Genomic DNA, 24,725 nt, shown 5'->3' with positions numbered 1-24,725 from the left:
AGTTATTCTGACCAAAAAAAATGCTTTAATGCTGTAATTTAGAGGTCTTATATTCCCAGAAAATGTCAAATATTATTTGATGAAAATTTATGTTCTAGCCAGATATCATTAGTTTGTGAACCAATTCAGTTGAAGATCATTTTTGCAGAAATAAAAACATATATAAAAATGTAATAATTTGCTTAGATATTAAATTTAAGTATGATATGTACAGTGTAACTTCCGAATTCCCGAACTTCTGAAATCCGAAAACTTCTAAAAACCGAACAATTTTTTCGGTCCCGATTTTTTTTTACTTCTATTTTCTATTAATATAATACTTCTAAATTCCGGAACTTCTAAATTCTGAATTCCGGACGATATTTTCGTAAAATTGGAGTCAAATTAATGCAATTTTACCTCCAAAATCTGGAAATATCCAAAGGTATGAAATACATTGTAAATCGAGAATGTTTACCCTGCAGGAAGATTTAATCTCCCTATCGATTGTTTACTAATTAGCGGTGATCGTGTAATTTGACACGCGTTAAAATCACAAACTGTGAAATGGTATGTTTGAAGTGATGCGGTTAATTAAAGTAATTTACGGCGGTCAGTTAAATTGAAGTGTTTACTAGCGGATTAAATGACAATTAATTGGGACAATGTATGCATCAAACGTCTTTAGGGATTTTATTGCATTTGATTGATTTTTAGCTCACCTGAGCTTATGCTCAGGGTGAGCTATTAGGATCACTCTTCGTCCGTCGTCCGTTGTCCGTTCACACTTTTAAAACGACATCTCCTCTGAAACCATAACGCAGATCATAATGAAACTTCACAGGGATGTTCCTTGTGTGAAGCCTTAACAAAGTTGTTCAAAGAATTCCATTCCATGCAGAACTCTGGTTGCCATGGCAACCAATAGGAAAAACTTTAAATATCTTCTTTTAAAAAACCCCAAGAGCTAGAGCTTAGATATTGGGCATGAAACATCTTCTAGTGAGTGTCTACCAAGTTTGTTCAAATAAAATCCCTGGGGTCAAAATTGGCCCCGCCCCAGGGGGTCATTGATTTTCCCTATATGCATATAGTAAAAACTTAAAAAATCTTCTTTTAAAGAACCCAAAGAGCTAGAGTTTAGATATTTAGCATGAAACATCTTCTAATGAGTGTCTACCAAGTTTGTTCAAATAAAATCCCTGGGGTCAAAATTGGCCCCGCCCCAGGGGGTCATTGATTTTCCCTATATGCATATAGTAAAAACTTAAAAAATCTTCTTTTAAAGAACCCAAAGAGCTAGAGCTTAGATAATTAGCATGAAACATTTTCTAATGAGTGTCTACTAAGTTTGTTCAAATAAAAGCCCTTGGGTCAAAATTGGCCCCGCCCCAGGGGGTCATTGATTTTCCCTATATGCATATAGTAAAAACGTAAAAAATCTTCTTTTAAAGAACTCAAAGAGCTAGAGCTAAGATATTTAGCATGAAACATGTTCTAATGGGTGTCTACCAAGTTTGTTCAAATAAAAGCCCTGGGGTCAAAATTTGCCCAGCCCGGGGGTCATTGATTTTCCTTATATGTGTATAGCAAAAACTTAAAAAATCTTCTTTAAAAAAACCCAAATAGCTAGAGTTTAAGTATTAAGCATGAAATATCTTCTAGTGAGTGTCTACAAAGTACAAAGAGTCATAAAATGATATTCATTTGAAAAATGAGTCTATTAAACATTAAATATGCTTTGCTGTAATGTCCACTGAAGTGTGTTTTTTGGGATTGGGAGTGATTAGGGAAGGTGTTTGAAAAACATGTTAATTGCTTAATTAGCGGTGATCGTGTAATTTGACACGCGTTAAAATCACAAACTGTGAAATGGTATGTTTGAAGTGATGCGGTTAATTAAAGTAATTTACGGCGGTCAGTTAAATTGAAGTGTTTACTAGCGGATTAAATGACAATTAATTGGGACAATGTATGCATCAAACGTCTTTAGGGATTTTATTGTATTTGATTGATTTTTAGCTCACCTGAGCATATGCTCAGGGTGAGCTATTAGGATCACTCTTCGTCAGTCGTCCGTTGTCCGTTCACACTTTTAAAACGACATCTCCTCTGAAACCATAACGCAGATCATAATGAAACTTCACAGGGATGTTCCTTGTGTGAAGCCTTAACAAAGTTGTTCAAAGAATTCCATTCCATGCAGAACTCTGGTTGCCATGGCAACCAATAGGAAAAACTTTAAATATCTTCTTTTAAAAAACCCTAAGAGCTAGAGCTTAGATATTGGGCATGAAACATCTTCTAGTGAGTGTCTACCAAGTTTGTTCAAATAAAATCCCTGGGGTCAAAATTGGCCCCGCCCCAGGGGGTCATTGATTTTCCCTATATGCATATAGTAAAAACTTAAAAAATCTTCTTTTAAAGAACCCAAAGAGCTAGAGTTTAGATATTTAGCATGAAACATCTTCTAATGAGTGTCTACCAAGTTTGTTCAAATAAAATCCCTGGGGTCAAAATTGGCCCCGCCCCAGGGGGTCATTGATTTTCCTTATATGCATATAGTAAAAACTTAAAAAATCTTCTTTTAAAGAACCCAAAGAGCTAGAGCTTAGATATTTAGCATGAAACATTTTCTAATGAGTGTCTACTAAGTTTGTTCAAATAAAAGCCCTTGGGTCAAAATTGGCCCGCCCCAGGGGGTCATTGATTTTCCCTATATGCATATAGTAAAAACGTAAAAAAATCTTCTTTTAAAGAACTCAAAGAGCTAGAGCTAAGATATTTAGCATGAAACATGTTCTAATGGGTGTCTACCAAGTTTGTTCAAATAAAAGCCCTGGGGTCAAAATTTGCCCAGCCCCGGGGGTCATTGATTTTCCTTATATGTGTATAGCAAAAACTTAAAAAATCTTCTTTGAAAAAACCCAAATAGCTAGAGTTTAAGTATTAAGCATGAAATATCTTCTAGTGAGTGTCTACAAAGTGCGTTCAAATAAAAGCCCTGGGGTCAAAATTGGCCCGGCCCCAGGGGTGTCATTGTTTTTAACTATATGTGTATAGTAAAATCTTAAAAAAATTTCTTTTAAAAATCCCAATGAGCTAGAGCTTAGAGGTTTAGCATGAAACATCTTCTTATGGGTGTCTACCAAGTTTGTTCAAATAAAAGCCCTTGGGTTAAAATTGGCCCTGCTGGGAGGAGGAGAAACAGGGGGGAGAGATCATTGTTTTTCATTATATGTGTGTCGTAAAAACTTAACATCATGAAACATCTTCTAATGGGTGTCTTTCAAGTTTGTTCAAATAAAAGCCCTGGGGTTTAAACTGGCCCCGCTGCAGGGGCCTATATACAGGTGAGCGACCTCAGGGCCATGATGGCCCTCTTGTTATATAAGTATCATTATTATAAAGTATTAAATAAAGTGTTAAATATTTTCTTTTCCTTCACATCTTTATCTTGATTAAAAGACTATTATATATGATATTACAGTGATGGCCACATTTTCCTTGACATTTAGTGGCTTAGTCTTGTCCACATTATCATAAACCTCTGAATTCCGGGAAACCTCTGAAATCTGAACTTTTTGACAAGTCCCAAGGGTGTTCGGTTTTCAGAAGTTACACTGTATATAGCTCTTATGTTGTTTCAACAATTATTATAATAATATGTTGTTGTTATTGTTGTATAATATGTTTTAATGTATAAGCATTTTCTGGTTACAGGTATCACATCAAGGAGACCCTATAGAGAAAGGTTTCTGTAGTGGAGCCCCACGGGAAGCCCCGTCTGCATTTGTTCATCAGTTTATTACCCCGGGTGTGTTCTACTTCTTGAGTCATAGTCTACCAAAAATATTCGGAGCAGTCGTCGTGTCAACGCAACCTCAGGTCTGTAATATATACATGTACCTAACTTTTAAATCAGTGTATACACGGTTCATTTATTGCTTTAGACGGAAATGCATAAGACTTTTTTATATATGTATCATAAAACATCATTTCATTATTTTAAAAAGAATTCAAATCCTGAAGAAAAGTTTTTTGGGTAAAAATAATAAAATGTGGGTAAATGGTACTAGGACTAAACTCACTTTCGGAATTATATTGTATAATTTATGTTGATGTAAAATTATATGTATAAATCTGAAATAATTTTATATAAATGGGGTTATTTCAGTTTGGACCGGAAGAAAATATATATTGTATAATTTATGATATATTGTTTATAGGTACATGAAGTGAATGTAGGAAATGACATCAAACCTGACCCAGTCACGGTGAAACTTAACGATATTGTGTGCTGGATATTCCGCAGTATTCGCATGTACGATGTTTGCCGTGTTGAAAGTGTGGATCAAGTTGTTGGCAATGGTATTCAAGAAATCACCGTCCCTCCAAGGTTTGTAATTGTACATTGATTTAGAAGATTTCATAGTGATGTAGTGAATCAATTGTGGATAATAAGCAGAACTTTGATTTTTTTATCTTTTGGATTTATTGATAATTAGGAGGCTATGTTTATTATATAAACACATAAATGGGATAAGTTAAGATATTTGATGTAATGTATTGATTGCTAGAATTCCCCTAGAATTGGTTTCTTGTGACAGGTCTAAGGCAGTTATTTTATGAAGAAAAAGCCCTGTAGATTGTTCATGGATGATCAACTTTTCAGCTGTTCCTTGTAAATTTCTCTGTGGTCATAATTGTTATATTAAACTTTATGACAAATCCAAGAAGTTTTGTGGTGGTTGAGATAAGATTGACTTAAAGGTGACTAATGCTAACTTAAAAGTGACTAAATTTTTGTTTTTGTTCTGAAAAAGTTAGTGGACTTTTAGGATATAAGTAAAAAAAAAAATCTGCTTGTATGTTATTACATGAAGTTTTACTAATTTATAATGTGTATTTATTTTAGACGGTGCATGAGTAAAGCTATAACAAGAACTGGCGTACAACATTTTTACAGCAAATCTTTTGCTAAAGGAAAAGGAGGCAAAGAAAATGTAAGAAAAATTCTCATCATTTAGTTGAAAATTTAAATATTTTTTGCAACAGAAGGATTATTTAAAAGAAACTACATTGGCAATTATAAAATTAGTAATATTTTAAGCATGGCAAAATGTACATGTAAATATCAGTAATGTTTGTAAAAATCTGAATAATTTTTTATTTATTTAAATTTCTGTATTATTATTATTATTATTGTCTATTTTCCAGCATTTTATAAAAGAACATTAAAGATATATTTACAGGAAAGGGAAGATAGTTTGTTCATATACAACAATGACTGTTTCAACATATACAGGATATTATATAGGTTAATTTACTCGTTGTTTTATTTCAGTACATCGATGACGTTAAACTAAGCAGTATCCTGTGTGACGACAGATTTGATAACGCTGTTGTACGTGTAGACAAGGATGGTTTCCACCCAGCCGTGTTCTATATACAGAAAGGTCAAAGTGTACTGTGGACGTGGAAGGGAACAGAGGAAGAATCACATAATATCATACATGTCAAATCTCCCGACAGTGATGTAAGATTGAATTGGTTGATGAAAACATTAGAATAAATGTATAAACTCAGACAAATATAGTAGAACCTCACTAATGAGACCACTTGTGGTTCTGAAGAAAAATGGTCTTAATAGTGATTTTACAACTACCCAGATATGGTCTGATAAATGGTGTTTAAATACATGTAAAAATTGTTAATTTTTTGGAAGAAAGTGGCAGTATTAAGTAATTGTGGGGTGGTCTCCATTTTTGTGTCGCCTCTACGGAGTAGTGGCGACATATAGGGATCACTTCTCCGTCGTCTGTCCGTCTGTCCGTCTGTCTGTCTGTCTGTCCGTCCGTCTGTCCGTCCGTCCGTCCGTCACAAATCTTGTCCGGACTACTCCTCATAAACTACTGGTGCAATTTCATCCAAACTTTACAGGAATGATCAGTACCAAGTCTAGTTGTGCATATTGTCAGGATTTTCCGGTTCAATGATTTTTGTCAGAGTTATGGCCCTTTAATAATTTTTAATTTTAAAGTTTGTCCGGACTACTTCTCTTATACCACTAATGCAATTTCAATGAAACTTTACAGGATTGATCTGTAGCTCAAGTCCTTGCGCATATTGCACGGGTTTTCCGGTTGAATGATTTTTGGCCGAGTTATGGCCCTTTGATAAAAAGGTTTCTTTTTCTGTGTGTTGCCAGATACACAAAAGCTTGTCCGGACTACTCCTCATAAACTACTGGTGCAATTTCATCCAAACTTTACAGGAATGATCAGTACCAAGTCTTGTTGTGCATATTGTCAGCATTTTCCGGTTCAATGATTTTTCTTTGAGTTATAGGCCCTTAAAAATTTTTATTTTTAAAGTTTGTCCAGACTACTTCTCTTATACCACTTATGCAATTTCAATGAAACTTTACAGGATTGATCTGTAGCTCAAGTCCTTGCGCATATTGCACGGGTTTTCCGGTTGAATGATTTTTGGCCGAGTTATGGCCCTTTGATAAAAAGGTGTTTTTTTCTGTGTGTTGCCAGATACGCAAAAGCTTGTCCGGACTACTCCTCATAAACTACTGGTGCAATTTTATCCAAATTTTACAGGAATGATCAGTACAAAGTGGTTAGTCTAGTTGTGCACTGTCCGTCTATCTGTCCGTCTGTCACAAAATTTGTCCCAACATGAAATTGGCCATCATGAGGCGACACATGTGATTACTGATCGCTCTTGTTGGATAGAAAAACCATTAAAATAAGAAGAAGAAGAAATCTGCTCTTTGAAAAATTGGTCAAAATAGCGGATTGGTTGTGAAAATGGGGGGTGGGGGCATAAGGTGGGGCTGTACTGTATAATGATTTGTCCTGTTAGATTTATATTAAAAGACAGGCTCAGAGTGGGTAAAATGATGAAATGACATGCGTGTATATGTGGAAAGGGAGTAAATGTTATTGATCCTAATTAATACATTATTTGGTAATGTTGAGATAATTGTTATGTTATTTTATATTTCATTTCAAGGTTTCATACATGATAATATGCCTTTTCTTGTATGTTTTACAGGAACCATTAAATGTGATCCATGGTGCCAAATCATTTAACAGTGGTAAACCAATACCCAACAACAGTTTCCTGTATACATTTGATGAAGATGGGTCCTACACTGTGGCGTCGCAGGGAGCTCCAGGATTCTACTGTACAGTGGTTGTCATGGATGTTGGTATGTTTATAACTTTATTGTGCATAAAAAATATTAGCAGAATTTACAGTATATTGCTAAATGTTTAGTGTTAGATACTGAGATATTTAAACATATTTCAAAATGAAACCCTGGCCCCGTGTTCACAAAGATTTAAAGAGCAGGATCAAGATCAGGATCAAATTTAAAAACCCTAATATTCTTCATTGTTTATCCTCATAGATTAAATATCTAATATTAATTTGATAAAACTGGACTTAAAATAGCATGTATATGAAATTTTAGAATAAATTAATTGTTAATTTTGCAAGATATGGGCATTTTACAGTTGATCCAAATATTGATCCTGATCCTAAAATTGATCCTTATTTTGATCCAAATATTTTTGTATTTGTTTTATTATTTGTTGATTTTATCCCAAAAAAGTTTGTTTTCTTTGCAAATCAGCATATTTTTACATTTTGAATATTTACAATTTAATTCAACAAAACACAAATAATTTTAGTAACATTAAACAATGAAAATAAAATCAGGATCACTTGATCCTGATCCTGATCTTTTCTTAGTGAACACGGGGCCTGGTATGTCAATTTCAGTTATACATGATGATAATAATAATAATTTGCTAGAAATTAATGAATACTGTTACATTTGTATATAATTGTCTGTTAGTATGTTACAATTTTAAAGAAAATTCTAGTCAAGAATATGCCATGATGTTAGCAGTAGATGTAATAAATTCTCTATTTTTACCTCATTAGGAATGAGAGTAAAGGAACCATATTTAGATGGTGCAACTGGAGGCACTATTGAGCCAGGTACCAAAGTGACCTTGACCTGTGATACACCAGGAGCCAGAATATACTATACCACAGATGGTTCACCTGCTGAACTTCACATTGATTCAGTCAAGGTATTGCATACAGATATTTTCGTTAATTATAGTTAATTAAGTTTAGCATAATTATCCAAATTGCCACTTTTTAGCTCGACTATTCGATAAGAATAAGTAGAGCTATTGCAGTCACCCGAGCGTCGGCGTCGGCGTCGGCGTAACCACTTATGTTAAAGTTTTTGTAATAGTTCAAATATTTTCAAAGTCCATTGACATATGGCTTTGAAACTTTGCACACTTGTTCACCATCATGACCCCAACCTGTAGACAGGAGGAGGTAACTCTATCAAGCATTTTGACAGAATTATGCCCCTTTTTCGACTTAGAATTTACGTTAAAGTTTTTGTAATAGTTCAAATATTTTCAAAGTCCATTGACATATGGCTTTGAAACTTTGCACACTTGTTCACCATCATGACCCCAACCTGTAGACAGGAGGAGGTAACTCTATCAAGTATTTTGACAGAATTATGCCCCTTTTTCGACTTAGAATTTACGTTAAAGTTTTTGTAATAGTTCAAATATTTTCAAAGTCCATTGACATATGGCTTTGAAACTTTGCACACTTGTTTACGATCATGACCCCAACCTGTAGACAGGAGGAGGTAACTCTATCAAGCATTTTGACAGAATTATGCCCCTTTTTCGACTTAGAATTTACGTTAAAGTTTTTGTAATAGTTCAAATATTTTCAAAGTCCATAGACATATGGCTTTGAAACATTGCACACTTGTTCAACATCATGACCCCAACCTGTAGACAGCAGGAGGAAACTCTATTAAGCATTTTGACAGAATTATGCCCCTTTTTCGACTTAGAATTTACGTTAAAGTTTTTGTAATAGTTCAAATATTTTCAAAGTCCATTGACATATATGGCTTTGAAACTTTGCACACTTGTTCAACATCATGACCCCAACCTGTAAACAGGAGGTGGTAACTCTATCAAGCATTTTGACAGAATTATGCCCCTTTTTCGACTTAGAATTTACGTTAAAGTTTTTGTAATAGTTCAAATATTTTCAAAGTCCATTGACATATGGCTTTGACATCATGACCCCAACCTGTAAACAGGAGGAGGTAACTGTATCAGGCATTTTTTTTACTATCAAGCACTAAGAATAGTCGAGCATGCTGTCCTACCGACAGCTCTTGTTTGAACAGATTAGTGCTTTGCCTGCTTGTGAAAATTTATGACATAAATCCAGTGCAGCCAAAGATCAAGCTGCACAGCTGTGTTATTCTATCAGAAGATCTACATATTTTGAAATTTTTTGTAGAGGCAAAAAATGGTATTGTCCAAAAAAGACCACATTTAAGGTATTCAGTGTAGTGAGATTGAACATATAAGAAAGCTGGTATGATTATTGGTACACAAGTATGTGATAACATGTCTCCAATGTTTTTTATTCCTTTACTTTTTTTTACTTTTTTTTTTTGATATGACTGAAAGGTAAATATTGTCACACTTGTTTCAAAACTTACCTTTAATTTGACAGCTTACCCTAAACTTTTCTTTTTATGTAAAAAAACTCCAATACCTCTAAATAATTGTGCTTTAATTTGGAAAAGTTTACTTATTGATTCCATAGATAGATAGGCAATAGTATAATTTGATTTAGCAATATACAAGAGGAAGTTGAATTGTTGATTTTCGGCAAGAAAACTGTTATTTCTGTATTCAAAGTGATTAACATTACATACAAGTATTTGTAAATATAAATATTTCAGCTTTACAAACCAGAAAAGGGAATAGTACTGTCCAAACCAGGACTGAGATTTGTCCGAGCTATAGCTGTAAAAGAGGGCAGGCTCAACAGTCATGTACATACATCCGGGTAAGTTTGAAACAACCATCATTCCAGTTAGCTTTCAGAAAGTTTGTGGATTTATTGAGATCTCTGACCATGCCTTGATACTTATGCATGGGGGCCATATTAGGTGTTCTTTTAGATGGAAAAGCGGGAATGTCACCATAAAACACTGCAATATTAAATCGGGTGATGTGACTATATATCTAATAAAAATAAAACATACTTAGTAAATTTCTTAAACTTTATTAAAGAAAGATAGTTTTCATTGATTCTACAGTCGATGAATTCTAATCCAGTTACCTGTCTGGCGTGGGTTTGATCCCCGGGAGATGCTTTGGTAGTTAAGCGCGGAGAAAGGTAGTCTAGTACTGGTGTAACTCTCCAGGAACTATGGTTAGGAAACTACCCACCTATATGGCTGAATTACTGTTGGGAAAAGGCCTAAAATGAAACAAACAAACAAACATTGATTTCTTTATAGGAAAATTATAAAAAAAATTATATATTTACAGTCGGTTCTGGGTGCTAGGTGACGATGATGAAGAATCTGATTCCTCAGAGATGTCCGAGCCACAGACGGTTCCAAGACCAAAAACTTCCGTATGTTCATTTATCATTGTTACATCTATATGGGTTAATAGTTGATATTGTATGATAGAAATTCTTGTCAAAATTTGTTTTTAAATTTTAGATCCTGTATGTTGTAATTGAGGTTGTATACCACACTTTAGTGAAATTATATATGAGCCGCGTCACGACAAAACCAACATAATGGGTTTGCGACCAGCATGGATCCAGACCAGCCTGCGCATCCGTGCAGTCTGATCAGGATCTATGCTGTTCGCTATCAGTTTCTCTACTTGTTATAGGGTTTGTAAGCGAACAGCATGGATCCTGATCAGACTGCGCGGATGCGCAGGCTGGTCTGGATCCATGCTGGTCGCAAACCCACTATGTTGGTTTTGTCGTGACACGGCTCATATAATGTGCTTTTTGGAACTTACAAAATTGATAACTTTTAATTTGAGCATCATATTTATGATATAAACCCATAAAAATTTGTGTTACAGGATCTTAAAGAGAAAAAAATATAGAAAAAAAAATACAATAAAATTCAAAACACATGTAATTACTCTCAATATATAAGTTCTGTATGGTAACTTATTTATGATTGGTTCTATATATTTCACAGGCAAAGACATGGGATTGGTGGGGATGTATTCCTAACATCAGAGCATGCTTCACTACACCAGGCACCCTGGAGGTGTTCTGGGAGAAACCTGATAGAGGACATCTAGCTCTCATCAAGGGCTACCAGGTTTGTACTTTCATCCTTAAATTATGGAAATAGAAATATTTTCTTCAAGTTATTTATCAAAAAAAAAACAATATTTATTTGCAGCATAGGATGTTTTGTAGTATATCAGGTCTTACATTAGGTGAAACATAATAATATATTGCTGAAAAATGAGACTACTTCGTCCGAGGTTATAAACAAATTCTCCAAGCTCACACTCAAATCTCAGCTATTTGATTGGTCAGCAATCCACAGAATTCCACAGAATGCACACTGACCAATGAAAAACATGAGATTTGAGACAATACTCAGGAAAAATGTTTTATAACCTTGAGGCCTGGTGTTGTATATGTTTATCATTTTCTCTGGAAAACTATATAAGCATCTTGCTTTAGATTTAGAAGACTGTTGATTATTTTTTCTGGTGGATAGTGCAAAGAGTGAAGAGATTCTCCATTCTAGCAGTAACCACCAGTTCTTTATACATAAAAGAATATTAGACACAAGGGCATGGATTTTTGAGTGAAATTTACATTTGTGAGACTTTTAGCAATTTAAGATGATGTTGTAGGATATTGAACTGGCAACACTGAGATTTGTGGTCAGACGTTGATGCCACTGTACCAGTTACCCACTCTGTGGTGTCACATAATTTCATGTTGCCGATATTTAATATTCTTAAATGGTTTGACATTTATCATTTTTCAGATATTATTAAATAGTGTGACATTTACCATATTTAAGATATTCCTTACTTAATGTTGTGACATTTATCATTTTTCAGATATTCTTAAATAGTGTGACATTTACCATATTTCAGATATTCCTTAATGTTGTGACATTTACCATATTTCAGATATTCCTTAATGTTGTGACATTTACCATATTTCAGATATTCCTTAATGTTGTTACATTTACCCTATTTTCGATATTCATTAATGTTGTGACATTTACCATATTTCAGATATTCATGAATGGTGTGACATACTGTGACATGTTTCCACCTAGTAACAACAGTTTGTGTGTTAGTGGAATGGCAGGTGGCAGACTGTACGAGGTGGTGGTTGAGGTATACGGCAAGAAATCAGACTGTACCACACAGAAATCTAACAGACTGGTAAATATAAATACTTTTGTTATAATGGGGGTATTTATTTTGAATTTGCATTTAGAATTTAATTTATACCAGATTATTTGATGCATCTTGAATTATGAAGCTTCTGTCAAGGCAGATGATGATGATTTTGGGAAGCAAAGCTTCTGAAAGATAGCATATGTTCAGAATCAAACAGTGAAGTTATTCAAAGTTGCTATTATCTCCAAACATATGCTTTAAAATTTGATTAATATATTAGTATTAGTGGAATTCATCTTTTTGATGTATGATGCCTGATTCAAAACTTGCAATATATATAGCAAGTTGGAATTCTCTCAATATAAATAGGGGTATCAAAATAATATGCTTAGTTGACTACAAGCATTCCAAATATATATTTGAGAAATATTATTATTAGCTACTGATAATAAAACTGACTGAATTAATGCAATTTATTGACCTATTAATGCTTTGTTTGTGTCATGTTATTAAATAAATCTTTTTTAAATTTTAGAAGTTGAAATGTCCACTAGTTACACCTGATGGTGGGCCAGTTATCTCCCTTGAGAGAACGGAGAAACAGGATGCTCTGGCTATAGTCTGGATGTCTATCGACCAACCCAATAACCCAGTCTCAGGATACCTGGTATTCCTTAATGACAAACAATGTGGTGCTAGAGTAAGTGAAAAATGTTATTTCCAGTACTAAATTTTTATGAATTTATTAGAAGAACTACTACATGCCCAATGCTTTTTTTCCTTTTTTAGCAGGGTTTTTTTTATACCCCCGCACAACAAAGTTGTAAGGGGGGTATACTGGAATCAGCTTGTCCGTCCGGCCGTCCGGCGTCCGGCCGTCCGTCGGTTTTTTCTTGTCCGCCCAATAACTTAAGATTCCTATGACCCACAGCCTTCATATTTGGCATGGTGGTTACTCATGATTAGTAGATGACGCCTATTGATTTTGAGGTCACCAGGTCAAAGGTCAAGGTCACGGGGGCCTTGACTTCAAAAACCTTGTCCGCCCAATAACTTAAGATTCCTATGACCCACTGTCTTCATATTTGGCATGGTTGTTAGTCATGATTAGTAGATGACCCCTATTGATTTTGAGGTCACCAGGTCAAAGGTCAAGGTCACAGGGGCCTTGACTTCAAAAACCTTGTCCGCCCAATAACTTAAGATTCCTATGACCCGCTGTCTTCATATTTGGCATGGTGGTTAGTCATGATTAGTACATGACCCCTATTGATTTTGAGGTCAAAGGTCAAGGTCACAGGGGCCTTGACTTCAAAAACCTTGTCTGCCCAATAACTTAAGATTCCTATGACCCACTGTCTTCATAATTGGCATGGTGGTTAGTCTTGATTAGTAGATGACCCTATATTGTTTTTGAGGTCACCAGGTCAAAGGTCAAGGTCACAGGGGCCTTGACTTCAAAAACCTTGTCCGCCCAATAACTTAAGATTCCTATGACCCACTGTCTTCATATTTGGCATGGTGGTTAGTCATGATTAGTAGATGACCCCTATTGATTTTGAGGTCACCAGGTCAAAGGTCACAGGGGCCTTGACTTCAAAAAGCTCTTCCGCCCTATAACTTTAGATTCCTTTGACCCATAGTCTTCATATTTGGCATGGAGGTTAGTCATGATTAGTAGATGACCCCTATTGATTTTGAGGTCACCAGGTCAAAGGTCAAGGTCACAGGGGCCTTGACTCCAAAAAGCTTGTCCGCCCAATAACTTAAGATTCCTTTGACCTACAGTCTTCATATTTGGAATGGAGGTTAGTCATGATTAGTAGATCACCCCTATTGATTTTGAGGTCACCGGGTCAAAGGTCAAGTTCACAGGGGCCTTGACTTATAAAACCTTGTCCGCCCAATAACTGAAGATTCCTATGACCCACTGTCTTCATATTTGGCATGGAGGTTAGTCATGATTAGAAGATGACCCCTATTGATTTTGAGGTCACCAGGTCAAAGGTCAAGGTCACAGGGACTTAGACTTCAAAAAGTTGTCCACCCATTTATGACCCACAGTCTTCATATTTGGCATGGATGTTGATCATGACTATAAGGTGACCCCTATTGATTTTGAGGTCACTGGGTCAAAGGTCAAGGTCACAGGGACCTTGACAAAAAAAAGCTTTTCTTCTTAATTGTTAAAGAATGTCCTGTCCACAATGTATTGATTTTGACATTTTCACATTTGAAGCATGTAGAATACATAACTTAGCAATGCACCTGCATAGTAACCTCAGATTTGGCAGGGAGGTTGTCCTTGAGCTCTAATGGGCCACTGTTGATTCTGACAAAGTGGTATGCGGGGGTATTCACGCCATGATAGTGGCAGTTCTAGTTATAAGCTGCTTCTCTTCAAGAAAATTCTTAAAACATCATGCAGTTGTCTTCTAAAATTCAATTTACAGCACATTTTTGCTTCTCAATTGGCAAAAATACTGGTTCCCAGAAATTTAAGGGTAGGGCTGGTACCCATATCTGAAAATTTCCTGATGCCCATTGTACATTTTTCATAGGTTTTCACTTTCAGACATACTATTCCTACACAAGACTTTTTAGCTGTAAAGTTAACATGTTTTTCTGCTTTATTTTTAACTGAATGACATTCAGTTTGTCTGGTTGTTTTAATATCTATTTTAACTACCGGTACCACTAAAATGTCTGTATACATTATTTATAATGACTAATCAATACAAGCATTACTGTTGACAGTGATGAGTTAAAACATTTGTTATCAGTTGGTTAATTTATTATACCATACCTTCTCAACTTAAATATGCACAATAAACATTTCTAATCATATATCAAAAGTTTATCAAATCTTGATGTTCAATATTTTTTTAAACTGCTATTTCCTAATATTAAAATTTGAATGGAAATATTGCAAGGAAATTTTGCAAGGTAATTTTTGTTTAAAAACATTATTTTTGTGTTTGAAAAGGCATTATTAATCAAATTTATTGATAAAATTATGATGTAATGAATCTCTGAAGAAGGAAGCACTCTCTTATGTTAAAACTTACGATGTGTTTAACTAGTATTTTTTTAATATTTTTTTTTACCATTTTAGCCCTTAACATTTTGAAACCAAAACTGATTAGCCTTTGCCATTAGTATAGAGTAACAAGCCAGCTTGCACATTCGTGCAGTCTGACCAAGCCCTATATTGTTGGCAGCTCACTATTTTTATATTGAAATTCCTCCAACTTTAACAAGACTGTTCCAAAATCAAGGAAGACAAATCTTTTGCACAAATTCATCAGGTTAGTCAAGTCAAGTCAAAAGATTTATTCAGTAAATAAAGGCCACCGGCCCAAAATACATGTCATACAAAATATGATATTTAACATTATAAGGTTGTGTCTTTTACAAGTTTTGACAATCATTACATTTAAATGCTACTGTGCTATAGATATCATGAGGTGGTAAATATAAGTAGAGATTTTCTTAATTATAAAAATATCATTTGATGAGAGTAATTCATAAAAGTTATGTAATTCATTTCCGGAATTATACCAGTTTAGTAAATAGGTATTTCTAATTTCTAAATATTTTTTACAATGAAAAAAAGCATGATATTCACAGTCAATATGATAAGTTAAATGATTTTCAAGACAAAAGTTGCAAAAGCGTTCTTGAAAAGGTATATTTAAATGCCTACCGATTTCAACATTAAGTTTGTGATTTGAACATCGAAATTTAGCATATGCTTTCTTGTGTTTTACAGGGATTTCTATAAGAAGATACCGTTCTACATTTAATAAGCTTTTAAAATAACAATAATGGTGACATCTACTGGCATTGTTAATATTATCATGCCAATTTTGAGTATAACAATCTATTATGCGTTGTTTAAAAATGCTAACAAAAATATTCACATCTCCTATTTCTTGAGAAATCCAAATGTAACCAAATCCGTAACTGTATAAAAGTATTCGTATTTTGCTAGCCCAACAAGTTCTTCCAGCTTCATCTAGTGATTTTAACATTAAATAACATTGTTTTGGGTAACGGTATGGTGGCATAACTAATAGCTTACACCAATAACGGATGCAATTTGTATAATAAGTAATACAAAGTGGGAGTCTACCACATTCACCTAACACCATGCTTGTGTTTGTATTTTTTCGAACATTTAATAAACCCTTACAGAACATATTATGAACAGATTCTATAGTTGGACTAAATTCATACCCCCATGGGATAGATGGAAATATGGCCTTGTTTCTATGGTAACTATGATATAATTTCAGCTTGTACCTGACCCTGAGAGTAATAGATGTAAGGTGGTGATAGGAAGCTGTGAGTTGGAGAAACCATACAAGGTGTACGTTGTGGCTATACCTGAAGGTTAGTATCTACTTTGTTACCATGACAACTGTCACATGACAACTGCCACATGGTTATCTTGGTCGCATTTGATGTATAAGCACTTAGCACTGATTAAAAATTGAGGGAAAAACAAATAACAGTTCATATGATAAATTATCTGCATGCTTTGTTAGAAATGCACCCAATCAAATTTTTTTTCTGGAATGACCACAAAGATTATGCTGGGCTGTTGCTTAACAATGTCAAAAATTAATGTAAAGACTTTAAAATCAGAAATATTCATTTCTCTAGTTCTTCGTGAAATAAAAGGTTTTATTGGGGATAAAATGACAGGCGTATGTGAAAACTATATATACAATAGATGTAGGGAAAGGTGGTATAGATGCACAAATTTTATGTTTCACTGCTTTTATCATCTTCTGATATACATGTACATTTGTATCACCATTGTGTATTTTGAATAATTATTTTTGTGTTCCTTTTCCACCATATTATGTTGTTGTATTTGCTTATTAGCATCTCAATACATGATTGTACATTATAGAATGAATTACAGAAATGTACTTTTTCCATCTTTATTTTATCTTAATTTTATCCTATGTATGATCAATATTTCACAGATAAATCAAAAAAGGGTAAGACCACTGTTGTTTTGATCCCCAAGTCTTGATATTGAACAACAAGTATTTCAGTCCATTTTAATTTCTTTTTTTTTTTTCTTTTTTTTTCTTTTGTTACAATACATTAATAATAAATTTGAATTAGTTATGAAGTTTGAAATTCAAACTGAAATTGCCATAAGATTATTATAAAAAGATTTTTTTTTTCAATAAAATTGCAGACTTATTTTACATTTATCATTAAATAATGAGACTGAATAAGGTGCATGTTTTTACATACCTACATAGTGTACCAAAAATGCTCTTCTAAATTTTTACTGACGGAAATTTATACTTTTGTTCACCTATATGTGAATTCTTAATTTGGTAGTAGAAAAACAAGGTTATATTTAAAGCAATAAATATCATTGGTACATTTGCCCATTTAGTATTTCATTAATAATGTTTAGATGGATTTTATTACACTGAAAACTTGTTGTTATTATAGTGGTGAACCCCATAGTTTAGTTATAAAATTAATGGTGGTAGATTTTTATTAATTATATTTTTTTCATAGATTTGTTAAGATTTTTATTTCCTATGACTAGAAATTACTTTTACTCATGGTCATTATGGTGTTTTTAGATGTTAACATAGATTTTCTATATTATATATAGAGGTTGTAAATGATTCATTTTAACCCCTTACCTGTAAGAAACGAAAGCAACTAGCCTTTTCCATCAGTATAGAACCAGGCAAGTCTGCCAACACGTTTGTGCAGTCTGACCAGGCTCAATACAGTTGGCTAACTAGCTTAACTAGCTTTAAATTTCAACCTGATATCCCTAAATTTGGGAATGGACAGTTCCAAGAATGGAAGATGGACAAGTCCATTTAAGAAATTCAGCAGGTTTAGGGTTAATCTATATTATATTCTGATTTTATGTTTTTACTTTAGGCTTATCAAACTTTGCTTTTCTGTATTTCTTCAATTTTACTTTTCTTGTTAAATTCTCTCCTGTTGCTTCCATATAAGGCTGTCACTGTTCATTGATTTCATAAGCCATGATTAGGTTTCTTGCCTTCATAAGCCATGATTAGGTTTCTTGCCTTCAAAAACCATGATTAGGTTCCTTGCATATATATAAGGTGTTCATACATGTAGAATGGTACTATAGGTAGATATTCTTTAAACTTTCCTTCCATCTAATTTCCATTTTGTAAGCATTAATGTCTTCTTTTTTGTCAATAGATTAAAAAAGCAACATTTTATGAATGTTATGCATGAATTACATGATATTTACACACAAAAATGCTCCTGTCCATTCATTTGACCATAAGGTTAGAGGTGTATCTTAGAAAAATTCTCATTGTTGTTGGGAGTCATAGAATAAAACAATGCAGTCAATCCAATCTCTTTAACATAAGAATAATGTTTCCACCTAGTTTGTTCACACATGTTTTTCAACAGCTATACAGACAAGAAGGAAAGAAAACTACACGAATAAAAGCAGATCTTGCAGATGTAAATCTCCTATCTATAATGTCTCTCTTTCTGTGATTCAATTCTTCCTATATCCTAGTCTCAGTAACAAACTAGTGTTGTCATTTGACAATTTTCCTTAGCAATTGACTGGTGTTGGTAATTCTATTTCCATTTTTTCTTTAACAGTTTACTCTATTTATTTTTCAGATTAGTTTTATAATTATGAAAATGTTATATAATTCACATTAATCAAAAGTTATATGGTAGAAAAGTCAGGTTGAAATGGAATTGGTCAACATGATTGTCAAGCTATCTCTTGACAAAGAGTCTATTACAATTAGACAATTATAACAATTATTGATAAATTTTAAGTTCTTTCAATTCTAATGTTGAGGTCAAAGTAAGATATTGTCACCTGAAGGCAGTAACAGGTTAACTCCTTATATAATCTGATAGGACTTAACCTGTTATTGCACTAAGATGGCAATATAATATGGCCTTAGATTTTTCCATTTTGGTCAGTCGATGATATTTTTATAGTTTACAATTAAATTTATCATTTTTGTTTTTCATTTGAATAAACAAAAGTACATTTGTAGTTTTATTGTTAAACTTTCAACATTACATTACAGCATCAGAGGAAGTTTTGATGTCCAATGTTCTTGAGGTCAGTCTGCCTCTTGATACATCTGAAATCCGATTACCCGTGCGTGAAGCCCGGTTAGACGAGGAGGAGCTATATTTAGAATATCTAGAGGTCAGCGAAGGGTCAGGCTATTTACCAGCTATGGACAGTAAGTTTTTTATGCCTCGCATAACAATCTCCCATGCTTTATTTACCATTTCCCCACACAATATATTGATAAATCAAGAATCTGCATCGTATTTGAGAAATCCTAAAAATAAAATCTTTGGCTTAAGATTTTCAATCATTATTTTCTTAACTGTATTTTTCATTTTGTCAGGGTAACTTAATTTTTCGTCTCAAAACTGAAGCAAAGCATTGTGCTTTATTGTCTTTTTCAAAAAGAAAAAAAAAAAAACAACACCAGAAAACAGACTTAACATAAGAAAAATGAATAAATAGTTAATTTAAAAGCCATGCTAATAATACAGATGATTGCCTTTGAACTCGGTGGTTTACTGACAATGTCACTGTTTGAATATACAATGTCTAAGATTTGTCACCACCCTCTCTAATGCACCTGTGTAACTATGTGTGTTTTAAATTTTCAAGCATGACAACCATTTATTGGTTTGCAGTCATTCTTGTTTCAATTTCTGAATTTTAAAATTCAATATTGTTTTATTTTTATGAAAAAAATAATGAGGAAATCTTTAATAAAATCAGACTTTTTAAATTCATTATGAAATATGGTACATACTTGTTTAGCCTCAAGGTCTTCAAAGTTGGAAGAATCACGACTCTCACGAATGTCACATGGTTCACGTGTATCCCGAGGGTCACAGGGTTCACGTTTATCTCGTGGATCACATGGATCCTCCAGTGGGCATCCAGCTTTACAACAAACTTCTTCATCCGACGAATCTCCTCGCCACGATCCTAAACCACGGGCTATACCGTCACCTAAACAGTCTCGTTCTGATAAAAGTCCCCTCCTACCAAAGGAGTCCCGCCCACCTCCTGTCATATATGACGCCTCAATTGGAGGTAATTGGTATAGAAGTGTCATCGTGACAAGAAAGTAACATGCTAATATAGCTTATAATCTCAAATCTACTAAATGTCTGACTTTTTTTACTTACCTGGATTTTATTTTTAATCTATAATTTTATACTAAGTCTTGTCTTTTAATAAGCTGAATGATATATACATGTATATAACATGGTTATAACGGCTTTCTTGTTAATACTAATTGGAGATGGTGGCAACTATTATAATTGCTAGTATAAACCACTGTGGATTCAAATGTATGGATTTTCTATTATGACGCCATGAAAAAAAGATATTATTTTAAAAATGGAATGAATACCCAGGACATAACTCAAAAATAGTGTCAAACAACTTTAAAATTGTTAAAATCAGGCAAATCATATATCAAACAGATTTGTCATATAATGGATACAGCACCATAATGCTGAAAATAGAATATTTCTTGTTGGCTATTGTACCATGGTGATAGTTTGATACAGATTTTTCTAATGTTATACATTATTAATGATGGCCATTGCTTGATACCTTTAAGTCATATTATCAGGGGAATTCCCATGGCTGTAATCTTATTATTACCTGTATAAGGAACAAGCTGGTAGACTATTCTCTACTAAATACCATGCAACATTAACTATTGGCAAACTTTTACACTTTGTATAAATAATTAATAGAGATTTCCGTTACCTTAGGCCAAATATGTTTTTTTTCTTTCTTTTTTTATGCATTTCTTATTTGTACTTATCTGTCTGCCCATCTTGCTGTTACATTCTTAAGGTCCATTGCCTTACAAAACTGTTAAATAGTAAAAATATAGGGACGTCAGTGATTTATAGATATATTTCTTTTTTTATAATTATTGAATAGTTATTTTAAAATTATTTTTATTTTCCTCTTTTTAATTATTTCAATGTTTTAAGAAATAATATATTTATATTTAACTAAAATTTTGCTACAACAGCTTTTCTTTTTTGTGTTATTTTCTTATTTTAGCATTTTTACTTTTATTTAAGATTTTACATTTTAATCAGATTTTAATACTACTGTGGCAGTTTGGTTTATATTGAATTAGATGTCTGTTGTTTATATGGTTATTGGAACAAATTATTTGAGCCGCGTCACGACAAAACCAACATAATGGGTTTGCGACCAGCATGGATCCAGACCAGCCTGCGCATCCGCGCAGTCTGATCAGGATCCATGCTGTTCGCTATCAGTTTCTCTACTTGTTATAGAGTTTGTAAGCCAACAGCATGGATCCTGATCATACTGCGCAGGCTGGTCTGGATCCATGCTGGTCGCAAACGCACTATGTTGGTTTTGTCATGACGCAGCTAAAATTATTTATTGAACAAGAATCTAACATTTATTTGTGTTTGGCCTTTTCCAAAGAGAATTGATTCTTGTATGTTTTTGTTTTTGATATACTTAGTAACTTAGGTTACCCACTTTTAAACAGAAGATGATTTAGAAGTTAGATGCTTTATTCTGTATTTTTATTGCTTCATCTTAGAATATTCTCACTTTTTAATGGACAGCAATTGCGTTATTTTCATTTTCTAAAAAAGGGGAAGTAATTCTGTCTGATACTGGATTATTTAACAGAGAAGTATAAATTATTTAGTTATCTGAACCAGTTTGTAATTCAGTGTAGGGTTAGTATTCTTTATAAAATGTAATACAGTAACAGTTTCTGAATATTATATTTAAATTGTCATTAGACTAAAGATTTAATTTACTATTTTTAATTTTGACTGAAACAGTCATAATTGTTTTACACTACATACAAAATGAATAAACAGTAAAATGACCACTTTTGCCTGGATCCATTTAATGTCAGTGACTAAATCTCTATCCCCTGAGAATTTTATAATTCCCTACAGGGACTGAAATCTTTGTAAACCATAGAGCTGACTTATGGAAGATCATAGATGAAATAAACTAGCTTCCAAATGACTTGAATTATGACTATAGGCACACCTTGCCCCTTTCTAAATCATTAAAATTTTGAGTTGTTGAAGCAGTAGTGGCCATTTTTGGCAAGAGATATCAGAAGTAATCCTGATTATATTAATATATTATAAACTGTCAGCTACTGATATATTTGTTGCAATAGTCAGTTATTTTATATGTCAATGCAGGGAAAAAGCTTAAATCTCTGTTCTTACTTATTCTTTTGTGACATATAATCTAGAAAAATAAGGAATAATAAACTGTTACATACCAGTATATTAATCTGATAAAAGTGTATAGACCACATTTCAAGCTTGACTTGATACTGATATTTTGTTGACTAAAATGTTAAAAAATCTGATTTTGAAAGTAGTTGTGTTATTGTTTTTGATAATAAGGATTTTATAAATGGCACATGAAAAATCCTCTTTTTCTGCATCAAGGAAGTAGTTCGTGCAGTGTTGGACTGGTTGCAGGTTTGGCAAACTTATAGATACATATAAAAGTGAAATTTATTAACCCAGTCTGCTTTTGTTTTATCTGCACAATGCACAAAGGATCTTGTGATTTTTCAGTTTATTACAATCATGTTTTATTTTTATTTTACAGATGAGCAGAGACAAAGGGCAGCCCCTGAGACATCAATTGAGGTGGAGGAAAATAGATACAGAGGTAAATATGTATTCTGTGATATTGTTATAAACTTAGTTTAAGAAATGTAATTATAAATGATAAGATAATTAGATATTTTAAGTGTAATAAGACTTACTTAAAGCTTCCAGCTTCCTGAATATGTGCTGAAATGACTGCAGTTTATGCCATGTATTTTGGAGAGAACTTGACAAGAACTTATGCTCAATTTTTCCCAAAAAATGTGTGGGAATTATTATTTTTCAATCCTTTTCTGATTTAAATAAAAACTTTTAATGGTACACACCACATTCCTTTATATATCCCCATACAATTGAGTCTATTCTAAAAGCTAGAAATATCTGTAAGTCAAAATAGTTGATATTATCAACTTATCCCGGAAATTTAGAATATACCCTAAAAAATTGTGAAAATTCTGTTATGACACTTGGATTATACAGTATAGATTTTGGATTATATTTAAGTATTTTAAGGGTTAAAAAAATACTGTACTGAATAATTGTGTATCTGAAATAGATAATTCTTTGATCTTATTTTATATTACACACTATTGTATAATGTAAATGTATATGTATTGTAAGCAATGGTTTACTAAATCATAATCTGGTAGCACCTTTGCTATAGTTTGAATTTGAAATAATATTATAAATAGAAAATAGATCTATAATAGTGAAAGTGTAGATGTTAGATTTAAGTACTAAAGGTGTAACATTGTAACATGATTTGAAATGTTTTTAAAGATTTTGAAAGGTTGTTTTTGATAACTGTTGGTGTTTTAAATTTCTGTGAGAAAAAAGTTGAAAAATTCAGAGGAAATCTATGGCTGTTGGGAGATATAACATTTGTTGATTTTCTTTGAGTATTATTATTACATGGACTATCTTATTGGAAGTGATACAATATGATAAAGTGTAAGTTGTAAAGACTTTGTTTTGAATTGTATAGTTAAATATGTTTATGACAATTTTATTTTAGACATATTTTCATTCATATATTTTGAATAATGCCATTTAGCACACGAAAAAATTAACACAAATTGTCAGTTATGTAATTTCCTTGTAGTCATCTCATTTTCTTACAGAATTTTCTTTATATATTTCAACATTTTTAATACAAAGGAATGATATGATACATTACAGATCTGATTTAATCAGATTCACTCTCCTACCTGAGTATTTTTAAATTGTCATATAAATGTTATATTTTAAATCAGTCTTGTGTATCTCCTTTAATTCATCTAGACCCGAAAACTTCAGCGAGCAATTTAGATAGAAAACAGTCTCTAGCTAATTCTTTCAAAACTGGAGGTCAAAAGTCAAGGTCATTTGAAGAAGGGAGCAATGATGGTAGTAGTTGTGGAGAAACAGATCGCAGATATTCAGTAGCGTCACGAATCTCGGCTCGCCGCAGTCATTCTGAATCTCCGACACCACAAAACAAAGATGGAAGGACAAAATTATCTATGTATGGTATAGCTCAAATCGCCAGATTACCAAAGAATAGATTACCAAAGAATCTAAACTTAAAGGAACAGAGCAGAAATAGAGCACTGACACTGAAAACTGTTGGTAACGTTGTTGTCAACTTTATACGACAAGAGAAGATTCTAAGAACTGCTATTGGATCTTTTGGTTTGAAACAGTCATTCAACTTTGATTTCAAAAGGTTTAAAAGTTATGTGAAAAGGACCCAAGCATTTTCCGCTAGTCTATCCAAAAATAGAG

General features: G+C 33.1%; 1 protein-coding gene across 1 annotated transcript in view; it reads left to right on the top strand.

The window, feature by feature from the left end:
- The window catches only part of LOC132739774 (uncharacterized), a 90,518-nt gene that overhangs the window by 23,647 nt on the left and 42,146 nt on the right, over positions 1–24,725 (top strand). Inside the window, exons 12-27 of the mRNA XM_060727571.1 lie at positions 3,703–3,867; positions 4,209–4,378; positions 4,898–4,985; positions 5,327–5,518; positions 7,048–7,204; positions 7,945–8,096; positions 9,809–9,915; positions 10,404–10,491; positions 11,084–11,209; positions 12,153–12,305; positions 12,799–12,963; positions 16,562–16,658; positions 17,261–17,275; positions 19,358–19,519; positions 20,119–20,397; positions 22,960–23,022. Of these exons, the coding sequence (XP_060583554.1) occupies positions 3,703–3,867; positions 4,209–4,378; positions 4,898–4,985; positions 5,327–5,518; positions 7,048–7,204; positions 7,945–8,096; positions 9,809–9,915; positions 10,404–10,491; positions 11,084–11,209; positions 12,153–12,305; positions 12,799–12,963; positions 16,562–16,658; positions 17,261–17,275; positions 19,358–19,519; positions 20,119–20,397; positions 22,960–23,022 (2,179 nt within the window). The remainder of the gene's footprint in view (positions 1–3,702; positions 3,868–4,208; positions 4,379–4,897; positions 4,986–5,326; positions 5,519–7,047; positions 7,205–7,944; positions 8,097–9,808; positions 9,916–10,403; positions 10,492–11,083; positions 11,210–12,152; positions 12,306–12,798; positions 12,964–16,561; positions 16,659–17,260; positions 17,276–19,357; positions 19,520–20,118; positions 20,398–22,959; positions 23,023–24,725) is intronic.

The sequence above is a fragment of the Ruditapes philippinarum genome, unplaced genomic scaffold, assembly GCF_026571515.1.
Source record: "Ruditapes philippinarum isolate M1 unplaced genomic scaffold, ASM2657151v2 ctg6582_1_1_1_1, whole genome shotgun sequence".
In the NCBI taxonomy this organism is placed as follows: Eukaryota; Metazoa; Mollusca; class Bivalvia; order Venerida; family Veneridae; genus Ruditapes; species Ruditapes philippinarum.
The sequence above is the reverse complement of the archived record's forward strand: the minus strand, read 5'-3'. Positions and strand labels throughout refer to the sequence as shown.